General features: G+C 41.7%; 1 protein-coding gene across 2 annotated transcripts in view; it reads right to left on the bottom strand.

The window, feature by feature from the left end:
• The window catches only part of INTS9 (integrator complex subunit 9), a 76,426-nt gene that overhangs the window by 32,225 nt on the left and 31,757 nt on the right, over positions 1–12,444 (bottom strand). For both annotated transcript variants that reach the window (XM_086624303.1, XM_086624310.1), the window contains 2 exons: positions 7,603–7,783; positions 5,003–5,063 (listed from right to left, as the gene is read on the bottom strand). In XM_086624303.1, coding sequence (XP_086480429.1) covers positions 5,003–5,063; positions 7,603–7,783 — 242 coding nt within the window. The remainder of the gene's footprint in view (positions 1–5,002; positions 5,064–7,602; positions 7,784–12,444) is intronic.

Genomic DNA, 12,444 nt, shown 5'->3' with positions numbered 1-12,444 from the left:
CCTCCAACAGAGTCACAGCAACTCTTACCCCAGTGATCACAGAGAAACACCTTTAAAAAAGCCCTTTTAGCTTGTGCAAGAATCTGGACACTCCATTCATATTAACTTTAGTAGGAATTGATGTCCAAATCCCCCCCTTACAAACCAAAAGCACTTTAGTCCACATCCCTTGCTCATAACAGGAGGAAAGTATATTCCCTGCTCACTGTGACTGAGTGCTAGGAAAAAAAATTGCCACCCCAAAGCACAAGAAATTGTACGCAGTGATTGTGCAGGAGGAGATATGATGAACATCTACTACTACACTAAAGTGGAAGTAACAAGGAGGGAGTAGAAGTGTTTTGGATTCTCTGCCAAGCTGAACAGTGTGTCTGGTTGTATTCAGCATAGCAGAACAAGGAATGAGTTCAAAACAGATAATACAAATCATAAACCTGGAAAATTTCCATGTGAAGAGAATGAAAAAGCTTCAAACAACTTAGTACAGAGAGGAGAGTAAGATGAAGTAAAAATAGTAATTGTAGAGAAGATGAAGATACATTTATTTATCCTCTTGTAACAAGAATAAAGAGATAGTTAAGTGAAACGCAAAATACAATCAGAACTGATTAAAGTAAGTAAATGCTCTTTTATACTATGCATCAGGCATCACTGGAACTCATCGCTGCAAGAGACTACATCAACGATTTGAGGGATTTTTTTGTCTTGTTTGTTTTTAAATCCTACTGTTTATACAACTAACAGGAACATCGAATTTCAGGACCAGACAGCATGCTGGGCTGGACTTGTTCCGTAGATAATTAGAAGCTTATTTCCTGGCCTGTCCCTTTCTGATGTATCATGCCAGGCATGTTATTAATGCTTGCTAATAACTTAAGAGGCATGTCTGAGTAATTCCCTATTTTCTTCCGACAATTGAGCAGCTAAGCATATCTTTTCATGATGGGCAATTTCCATACAGGTTACATCGCACAAGCCTACCATTACTTTGAAAAAAGTAAGGCAATTCTTCACTAACAACGTATCCCATAGAAATGATCACTCAATGTCTGTTTCTGATACTCATTAAAAATCCCCTTAAGTGCTAGTAAGCAGAGCTCCTGATTGTGAGGCTGTGGAGTCACAGATTTAGAAAGAAGAGTGTTTGCCTAAGACAAAAAAGCTGGGTGCTGACTATCTTAGTAACTGGAAGTCTTGAGTCCAAGTCCTTGCTCCCTCCTAGACTGTCAGTATGGCCACGGACAGGTTATTCAGCCCAGGTCTGTATCAAGACCATTTTGTTCAGTGAAACTACACCAAAACATCCTAGCAGCTGAGCCTACTGTGGATACTCTTTGCACAGGCATAACAGGGTTTCTGCCAGGGAATAAATAATAGATTTGTTAAAGATTTGTTAAAGATTGTACTGAAAAGAGATTATAAGAGTTACATATACAGTGTCAGCTGCAAGATTTTGCCTCTCTTCTGTTTACACTGTTTGTTCCAACTCTGTATTTCATAGAAGGAAAAGAAATCCAGCTCCTCTCCCATGCCTCAGAAACACTATGACAGCATTAAATCAAAACCAGCTGTAGGTACCACTGAATCCAGAATGTAGCCCAAGGCAGCTGAGAATTACAGGAGTAAAAGGATGACAGTAGCTGTCCCTCACAGGACAGCAACAAGGAATCAAAGGCACGAGCTGCGCACTGCGTACCGGACATGGACACCTTGGAGCTGCGTGGGAGAGCATGGGGGTCTTACATGTCTGTAATCTATACAAATCTCAGTATGTTTTGATTATTTAAAACCAAACTAAACCAAACCGTGCATCTTACAGAATAGAAAGGAGCAACCTGATCTGGTGTTCTCAAGCATGTCTAAACTTCAGTGATCTATGATGTTAACAAAAACACTAAATGAAATGGCAGGCTTAGCCTTTCTTTGCCTGGGTACAACTTTGTTTTGGTTTTGCTGTTAAGCTCGGCTTTTGAAAGAGTGTTGCTATATACCTGCAGCCGCTGCCTCCCACCACACAAACTGGTTTTGCAGAATAGCCAGTATATATCAGGAATTAGAAACTAAGAGACCCATTTAGTCCATCACCAGGTGTGGGTAGTGCAGGTTACTCCACTTCCCAGTGTTTATACAGCAGCTGTAAGTGAACACTCAAACACACAATCTTAGTTTGATTTCATAGATTTCTAGGTTGGAAAAGACCTTAGAGATCATCCAGTCCAACCGTCCCTAATCCCCATTAAACCATATCCCTAAGTAGTTCATCCACCCTATTCTTAAAAACATCCAGGGATGGGGACCCAACCACCTCCCTGGGCAGCCTATTCCAGTGGCTGACAACCCTTACAGAGAAGAAATGCTTTCTAACATCCAACCTGAATGTCCCCTGACTAAGCTTATATCCATTTCCTCTTGTTCTATCACCCATCACTAATGTAAAGAGCCCTTCCCCTACCTCCCCACCATCCCTTCTCAAGAATTTGTAGGCTGTAATCAGGTCTCCCCTCAGCCTCCTCTTCTCCAGGCTAAACAGCCCCAACTCCCTCAGCCGCTCCCCATAAGTTTTATTTTCCAGCCCCTTGACCAGTTTAGTCGCCCTTCTCTGGACTTGCTCCAGGAGCTCAATATCTCTCTTAAAGGGAGGGGCCCAAAACTGGACACAATATTCCAGGTGCGGCCTCACCAGTGCCGAGTACAGGGGCAGGATCACTTCCCTATTCCTGCTGGTCACACTATTCTTGATACACGCCAGTATCCCATTGGCCTTTTTGGCCACCTGGGCACACTGCTGGCTCATATCAAGCCAGTAGTCAACCAACACCCCCAGGTCCTTCTCCACCAGGCAGTTCTCCAGCCACTCTTCCCTGAGTCTATAGCGATGCTTGGGGTTTTTATACCCCAAGTGAAGTTGTGTTAGATGACTTAGTGTGAGATGTGCAGTACTTACTTCACATGGCAATTCAGCACTGAAATGCCTAAAGGCTACAGCCTTTAGGTTTCGGAGCCACAAGGATGTGCATACACAGTATATTGTGTCATTTAGCACATTTAAAGCAACACTAAAGGAAAAATGTAAGAAGCCTAAGAATGGCTTTCTATCAATGATATCCATGGGTCTAGATATAGTTGTTTGTGCATCTAATGATAAAATGTCCCTAGCTTTGTGGGTCATAAGCTGTATGATTTGGCCTTGTCAACCAAAGCATGTACTTGTAACAGGCACATTAGTCCCTCTGTGCACTGCATTTTCTCATAAGGAAACTGATCTGTTATCCACTGCTGTGAGCCCTTTCCTAGATAATTACCTTGATCTACACATGAAGCACAGAGAAATGTCTCAACAGCTAACCAATAATTTGGCAAAATCTCATTATCAACAGGCCTCTGGAGAATACAAAATGTCCTAAAAATTAGAGGACGCAGTTATCACTCTATAAGCACAAAGACCCATCACATAAGATGGGTTAATTAATCCAGTCTTTGACAGCTGCCTGTTTAGGTTCTCATTTCTGGAAGGGTTTACACTTAAACCTGTCAGTTCCAGTGCATGTTGCGAACTAAAATTTTGAAGCAATGTCTTTGGTAGAATACAGGCTGTCAATGAAACCAATGACGCTGTGGATCAACAAGGACACTCCAGAAAGCAGAGATACAGGGAAAATTAGTAAGCATAGCCAACAGCATGGCTTCAGAGTCCTGTACTCAGAGATCGGGCTTTGGAATCGATTTACCAGTGTGAATGAATTTTTTGGTTACAAAAGAAGTGGTGAAAAGTGGTGAATAGGTGTCTTGCCCTGCAGCCTGCATTATTCTTGGTAACAGACTATACATAACTCACTGCACATCCTGCTTGAAGTGCATTCAAGCATGTGGAAAGAATGAGGGCTTCTGGTCAGACCCTACTTCCAGAAATGCCTTTGAAGCACCTACAGATGATAGATATGATGGGCAACAGCAATATCCAGAACAAGTCCCTGGACAACGTATCTCAGAGGAAACCAGTGCCTCAAAAAGCATTGAATCTTTGGACTCTTAAATCTGCAATGGCCAGTCTGCACATCTCATCAAACAGTTTTGACCCCAGAAAACTGGCTCTTTTAATTTCTGTGACTGCATGCCCCAAATGGCTCACTGTCTCACAGCAGTAGGATTTAGCCAAAATTATTTCTCAGTCCCGTTCCTTCCTTTCTCAGTTTGCCTCTCATTTACTTCAGTGGGAAATCTACCTGTTCTCAGTACAGAAAGTAAGAGATTTCCTTTCTTGATATGTGAAATAACTCTGAAAGCACGAGTTATACTACATATATTTAATGTCTGATTGGCTAAAACTTCCCCCAAATTATTATTTTGCTGCAGGGAAGATCCCCTCAACATATGTTGCAGGGAGATCCCCCCCAAAGATAGGAACCTTTTTCCTCTTTGCTTCGTTACGATGCTAGCACAAACAATTCATTTAAAATTGCCAGTGACAGCACTCAGTGCTGCAAGCTTTAACTTTTTTATATCAAACCTCTCCTTCAAGATACCATTTCTCCTGCAGCAGACAACATGGTGCCTATTTCAGCTAGGGAGGTAGGAGCTGGGATGACTAAGCTGTCTCTGGTAACAAGCTCTTAGTTTTACAGACTTTGAAATGAACTGCTTGGACAAAGGGAATAGTCGTGGTTGCAGTCTGATAAGAGCAAACATTCAACCATGTGTATGCCAGACAGCCTTCTGTGGGGGAAGAAGTAAAACAGGCGAGCATATGTAAGTTATATGCTGAAATAAACATCATGATAATTTTTGAGTTGAGGGAACACCATCATTCATTCCTCCCCCATGCTCCCAAATTAATCACAGAAAGCAAAGGGGAAAAAAAAAAAAACCTTGTATGAATAATGACACAAAACTATTAAATAGCTCTAGAAACATTAATCAGAAAAACAACAGCCGCACAGGACTGTGTTCCAGAAACCCACTCACTCCGCGATCTTAGCGAACAGCAAGACCGTGGTTAACTCACCTCAGCATGGGGAAAAGGAGGTTCTGGAAGATACACCTTTGTTTGTTTATTATGACACAACCTTTAAGAGAAAAGGGAAATAAGGTGGGTTAGAGAGCTGCAAACGTCCTGCAGTATCTGCTGCCACCTACTGTTCAATTTTTTCTGCAAAAAGCCACTTCATGTCTGTGGCATCAGGTGAAAAACCCGTGATTTGTTTTGTTGCTTCCAGTCTTTCTGCTTAGATGACCAATACCTAAAGGAGACGACAACTCAATCATAGCGAGATCACTCAGAGAAGGTGCAAGACAGCTGCAGTAATTTTGTACACACTATGTAACACAACTCCTTTGCTGCTGAAGACAAATTTGTAACTCAACATCCACGTCATTTCATAGTCCAGACCTCAACAGTTTTTGCAAAGCTGAATCACCTGCCAATGGAAAAATTCCAATTGCCTCATGCCACTTCTCAGCAGTAACTTGGTCCTTTTGCTCGTTATAATCTAATTCCTCTATGCATTTTGTTATTGCAGCTACAATGTTGGTAAATTGCCCCTCACCATGGCATAATGCTCACTGTTACCTGCTATTTTACATCAATTATTTATTTTTAAAACACAAATACTAAAATTTGTTGATTGCCTCTAGCCAGACTCCTGATTCATCCTATTACAGAAGTTAAAAAAAGATATTTGTGAGAGGCCTGCGTGACACTGCAATTATCTGTAGTGACACTTTCCTGGTGTTTTTTTCTGGGAAACACTACCTGTCTCATTCTTTGTTCACTTTATTATAAAGCAATAAGTCCAGGTCAACCTAAATTTGATCACAGAATGGTTGGGGCTGGAAGGGACCTTAAAGATCATCTAGTTTTCAACCCCCCTGCCATGGTCAGGAACACCTTCCACTAGAAGTCTAACACAAAGAGCAGGACATTTCTTTTAGCTGACTAAATAGTAGAATTAGAAGGCAGGAATTCCTGAATTTCAAGCCCAGTTCTGACCCCAAACCTCTGTTTTACAGATGTTCAACCTCTGCCTCCACTGCTACCTAAGTAAAACATTTACCTTACATGTAAGTGTTGGGAGATTAGCTAATGTTGGTTTTGACTTTTGAATATAAGCCACTACAGCAAAGTAGAATTCAAAAACACAGTGTCTGAACATTTGGGTGTCTGAATCGTGCCAGCTAGATGCAGCAGACAAAACTACCCAACTGGCACATGTAACATTCCTGCTACTTGGACAGCAATATCCAACCCAAAGGATTAGCACAATAACAACTATGCAGCTACCACTTCAGCTGCTACTGAAATGAAATCACCGTGTAAATACAAACTAAACAATTGTTTAATTATGAGTTAACATACTTTGGTGAATACACTGAAGTTTGGCCAGGACATTAAGACTTGATTTTCCTACTGTTGCTGAAAGTAACATGATTAAAATTCATCAGATTTCAACCCTCTTTACAATTCTCCTGAGGGATCAGTTCACCTAAGATTTTCAGGACCTCCCCTTTCTTTCCTGAACTCCAGACTTAAAAAATCTGGAAGAAAGGAAGGAAAAGCTAACTTACTTTATTTAATAATCTAGAACATCTCTCTGTCAGAATTTAGGACCAGTTACAAGACAGTTACAAGATCCACAGATCAGAATCACCGAATGGTTGAGATTGGAAGAGACTTCTTGAGATCATCTAGTCCAACCCCCTGCTCAAGCACTGTCAGCTAGAGTAGGTCATCCAGGACTGTGTCCAGTTGGGTTTTAGTGCCTCCATAGATAGAGACTCCACAACCTCTCCGCACAACTTGTTCCAGTTTTTACACCTTCACAGTAAAAAAGTGTTTGTTTTGTCCAGATAAATTTCATGTGTTTTAATTTGTGCCTCTTGTTCTGTCAGTGGGCACTACTTAGAAGAGTCTGGCTCCCCTGTCCTCATTTCCTCCCATCAGGTACACACATTGATAAGATCCCCTCGAGCCTTCTGCTCTCCAGGCTGAAAACTCCCAGCTCGCTCAGTCTCTCCTCATCTGAAAGATCATCTTTGTGGCCCTATGCTGGCCTTGCTCCTGTAAACCCATATCCTTCTTGTACTGGGAAGGCCAGAATGAGGCACAGTGCTCTCCATGTAGCCTCACCAGTGCTGAGCAGAGAGGGATCACCTTCCCTGACCTGCTGGCAGTACTCTGTCTAAGGCAGCCCAGGACACTGTTGGCCTTTTTTTTTGTCAGGAAAACATTACTGGCTCAGCAAAATTAAGCCTAAAAAATCTATTTTGCTTATACAGGAAGATCATGGTATAGTTTTGGGGTCCCTGGATAATATGTTCAAATAGGCATGGCTAAAATTCATTCAAGTCATTCATTCATTTAATCATCAGTGCAAGTACCCAAAAGGACAGATTATTTCAGTTTGTATGTTCTATAGGAAACGATGCTTCCCTAATTATAGAACATCTACTTACACATGCACGCACACCCTTGTGACTCAAGAAACGCGTTCACAATTCTAATCAAGTATATGTTAGAATATGTCAAGTAGAGATAACCTGCATACATCTATTTACCATAGCTGAGCGTTTGAATTGAGGCTGATGAAGCAGCCCTTTAACACCCACCATTCAGCAAAGATCTGGGAGAACTCAAGGGAGCTGTTGGCAACAGGTGAGATGAAATAAAAAGGGACACTGGATAGTCCAGCAGAGTCAATATACTGATACAGGCACTCCAGCAGGTCATATATTACTCCAGAGGGGTAACAGGGAACCAGAACATTTCCTCCATTCCGGACAGTCATAGCTAAGGGAGAGAGAAAGTAAAAATCAATTAACAGGGTTCATATTTAAACGTTTTAATAGAATTCCTTTAATCCAAATATTACATAAGGCATAGAAAGAAGCTATCACATGAATTAGCAGAACACGTTATGCATACGAATTGGGAGGAACATTTCTGATCATTAAATATATTTATTTACTGCCTTCTCCAGGCTTAGTAGAGCAAACAATTATACCCCGTTAGCTGTGGGCACATAATGGACTGAGCACACGCAAAACTCCTGACACCAGAGGGCGGTCTTGCACCGCCACACGAGGATAAATGAGTGACACAAAACGCCTTACCGTCAGAATAAACCCTGCTCCAGCTATGAGCTGTCCACCAGAGAAGGACAACAGTTCACAGGTCTCAGCTGAAAGCACTACACATGGTAAACTGTTCTGTACTCAGTTTTCTGTGCTCTAGATAAAAGGCTGAACATGTGGTTATTTCAAACAGCCCTCAAAGCTAGAAGGGAGTGGGGTAGTGTTTCTCCTTTTTAAAAACTCTAAATATTTCCGTCCTTTCAACATAACACAAACAATTTGAAATCTCTATGAATTGTGGACAGCATGAGACTAGAGAGAAATGAGGAAAAGAAAAAAGAAAAACAGGTTTACTCTGCAATCAAGACAGATCTGAGCACAACAGCAAAAGCAAGTAAACATTTTGTTCTTTTGGCAGGACGAATTACAAAAATGCTGTACCTTTTGGGAAAGTGGAAATACTTTGTCCAGCTCACTGAGCAGTTGCTGCCTCACTAGGATTTTGTCTGTGGTCATGGGGTAAAACCATCTACTGATGTTAATTGCAGTGCAGCAGCAGTAACATTATGCATCAAGGCATTACACAAAAAGCTGTGAAAGAGCCTGAAAACGCATATATTACATCCCGCCATAATCACTTCCTTGCCTTCAATTTATTGACAAGCTCTGATGGGGTACAAATTTAGCACATTAAGGGTCTTTTTGCCCCACCTACATGCTCAAGGAAAATTTTTATGGCTGAATGTTTAAAGGTTTTACGGAGTCTAGGGAAATGCACAGACTCTGGAGTAGGATTTTTCACAGGCATTTCAGTGCTTAACTCCTTTCAGCATAGGCAGTGCCTACCACATGCTGCTGCTCGCAACAACTGGCGGTCAAAGACACCTTCTGTATCAGAGTTACAACATAACTGCAGTGTAGCGGATTCAATGCTTAGGTTTTGCCCAGGTCACATACAAACTATACCATCAAAATATTTGTGAATATGAATAGCAATACTTCACATTTGTTTAGAACCTGAGATGTTACAAAACATCCCAGCTCTATTACCCCTCTTACACGGGTGAGTTTAAAATATCCCATCTGTAAACAAGATGCGAAGAGAGGAATGGGGAGATTAAGAATGATATTTTCAAAGCCATCTGGGGGCTGAGAGTTAAGCCTCTGGCTCCAAGGCTAGAATCTGCATTGCTTCGTTATGCACCCAAAAATTCTGCGAAGAGGGAAGATAAGTACCTATACCCTCAGCAGCAAAACTGCTGCTTGGGGCAGAAAGAAGGGATGCAGAATACAGCCTGCATTAAAGAAAAGGAGCATGTCTGCAGCTCTGTCTCTGCTCTGAACGAATATAGTGGTTGAAACACCAAGGTGTGCGTCTCCGTGAAATGGATTCCTTCTTTCACTCAGGCACCAGCTAGCTTCACCCTGGCTCACTCCTCCCTTTGAAGAGGGAGGAGGAAGAGCTTTCATCTAATGATGGGCTGGTTAAAGAATTTGTCCGGGCCATGAAAAATGTGGGTTTCATTCCTAAGCCTTAGAGTTTGAATTCACAGCTCTCCCTGCCCTGCAGCCATTGGTTCGCCATGGGAACCTTCTGTTGAAAACAACCAGAAGTTCAAGATTCCTGGGGCCACAGGGAAAATAATGGAGCATAAAGTCTTCGAGCAGGCTCCAGCTTGAGTTCCTGTTCCCAGAAAAACTATAGAGCTGGTTACCAATAACTAATATAAAATCACAGTCCAGGAAGGGGAGCAATTTTCCAGCCAGCTGCCCTACCTACTAGGCCATGGACCCAGGGGTGCTGGCCCTTTGAATCTCATGTTCCAGGTGGCACAGTGACGCACCTTTGAAACTGGCCTGGTGAATACTCGTACTCCCCAGGACAGGAAAAGACAGCAACACAGCTATCCCACCCTTGACAAGGCTTTGTGTGACAATTTTTTGGTTTAGAACATGCTACTCAGTTCCTCAGTGCAAGTTTATTTGTATGTGCTACGGTCAGCACAGCTGGGCATTACTTCTTGAGGGTGCTCTTAAGCGGTTCCATAAAGGGATAAGAATTACCTCCCAGCTTCAGCAAAACAGGCATGAAACCCTTGACAAGCATATTGCTTTCCATGCAAGCAGCAGGTCCAATCTGGCACTCTGCACCACTACAGCAACTTTCTACAGTTGTCAGTAAGAGGACACGTATATTTGAAAGCTGTTTAAAGCCCAATTTATCTCTGTGACTGATGGATGCGCTCTCTTGATAAAAGTTGTATAATAATCTTGGCATTTCAAATTTAGTCTCCTTCAGTAGCTCCATAACAAGTTGTTCAATTTACAACTCACAATGAGATACTTGCTTTTCGAACAGCTGCCACCGCAAGGTCAAGTTGGCACCTAAAAAGCAAACTGTGCTCTTTTCTGCTTTATATAAATACACGTACACAGAGACATAACCGCGCACGCACACACACACACACGAAATATCACAAACTGTCCCTACAGACAGTCTTGGCAATTTTGCTGATGATGCCCAAGGCAATGTAAAAATACAATTGCTTTTCTCGAGCTGCAGAGTGCTGGTGCTGCAGTACTGAGCACTGAAAAAAGGAGTTTGGATTAAACTGAGAGGAACCTGGAGACGTGACGAAGCGTGGTTTCAAAGCCACACACACAATGCAGAGAGCAAATCATGCATGTGACTTGGTAATAATGGGAATCAGCATCTACAACTCTACATGCTAGGATGAAAACAGAGATCAAGGTGAAATTTTCGCACTTGCTTTTCTGTGCTTCACAACACTTGCTCACAAACATGCTGTTACCTCCTGATACATATTTTTGGTAAATTTCCAGTGTCTGCTTTAGAGTTTTTACCTAGTGTATTCTGAGCTTGTCGTGAAGTCCCCTGACTATTTTGGAAATGGGAAAAATATGTGAAAACTATTGTGCTCAGCTTGCCTACTCTATTGCTTTTCCCAGTAACCAATTGTTTTTGGACTTTTTTACCCATTTGAAAGAAAATTGAATCACTATTTTCTTCTCCTGATGTTGGGGAAGATATGTAAATACTGCTGGTGTTATATAAAAGACAGCCCCACCACTATGTTATTCACAGAATTATTTAATTTCTTCAAGTCATTGTGGTCTTTGGCAAATACCAGTCAAACTCCCGATTCTTACAATGGCAACATTTTAAGTGTGTATCTTCCTTTGGTCTTTAATAATTTTCTGATTTCTTTGAGTTTGTCTCATTCAAGACCGAAGCTGGCTTGAAGATCTTCTGCAAAACCCTCAAAATAGTTTAGAATGTTTCTGTAAACCAGAACAACTTGTGCAGATAAACACTCACCTGTACCTACATATGTAACACATTTATTTACATGTATTCATCTTTTGGATTTTGCTTTGGCCCAAGCTACATCTCTAAGACTTTTGTTTAATTTTTAAAAGCATTTTAATTAACAATGGTCTCACTCTTGTTTACTTAGCATACAGCTGTTGCAGTTCAAGACACCAGTGACCACCAAGGTGCTTGCTAGAGATGTCTGCAGCAGAGTTGGCAGCAGGGCAACACGTACCATTCCTCGGTCTCTCCAGTACAAAGTCTAACATTTCAGCTCAGGCTTGCTTCCTTGGTGGTTTAAGGTAAGACGATAGGATGTGCTCACACTAGCATCTGTCAAGGGGGACAGTAACCCCCATAAAGATCCAGAGGGACAGAGAAGGGCAGCACATCTGGATCTAGCACAACAAGGTCACCTAAGCTTATCTGTGACAGCTCATAAGGGCAATAAAATTAGCAATGCTTACAAACAATGAAAACACAGACTGTAATACATACGCGCATACAAACACACATATGGAAAGGAAGTCACAGGTGCTAAGAATTTACACAGCTTCAAGGGGAGGTTAAACAAGTTCCTGGAAGAGCAACCCACTGAACATTACTAACTACACATAAGCCATGTCTCATTCAGGAAATTCCTGAAATAAAAATAGTTTAAGGCTATGAAATTATGAGGGGTAAATATTACATAGTCTTGTCCTGTTCTTCCTAGTCTCCTGTAGACATCTGCGCATAAGCCCTGCTGGAGCCAGGATGTTGGCGAAGAGGATCTTTGGTATAACCCAAGATTATCATACTTATAAAATGCCAAAACATACTGTATTAATAGGTATTTACTCTAGAAGGAATCATCCTGACCCTGTAACTCGTCTTTTCATATAAACAAAACCCAAACCCCACATAATTTTACCTTGTACATGCCACAACAGGACCTATGACTCCTGTTTCAACTGAAACGTGTCCTACACAGGGATATCTGATTTTGATTTAAAGATACTGGGTGATGGAGGAATCTACCACATCCCTTGTATTATTTGCCT

Source organism: Tauraco erythrolophus, chromosome 2 (assembly GCF_009769465.1).
Source record: "Tauraco erythrolophus isolate bTauEry1 chromosome 2, bTauEry1.pri, whole genome shotgun sequence".
In the NCBI taxonomy this organism is placed as follows: domain Eukaryota; kingdom Metazoa; phylum Chordata; class Aves; order Musophagiformes; family Musophagidae; genus Tauraco; species Tauraco erythrolophus.
The sequence above is the reverse complement of the archived record's forward strand: the minus strand, read 5'-3'. Positions and strand labels throughout refer to the sequence as shown.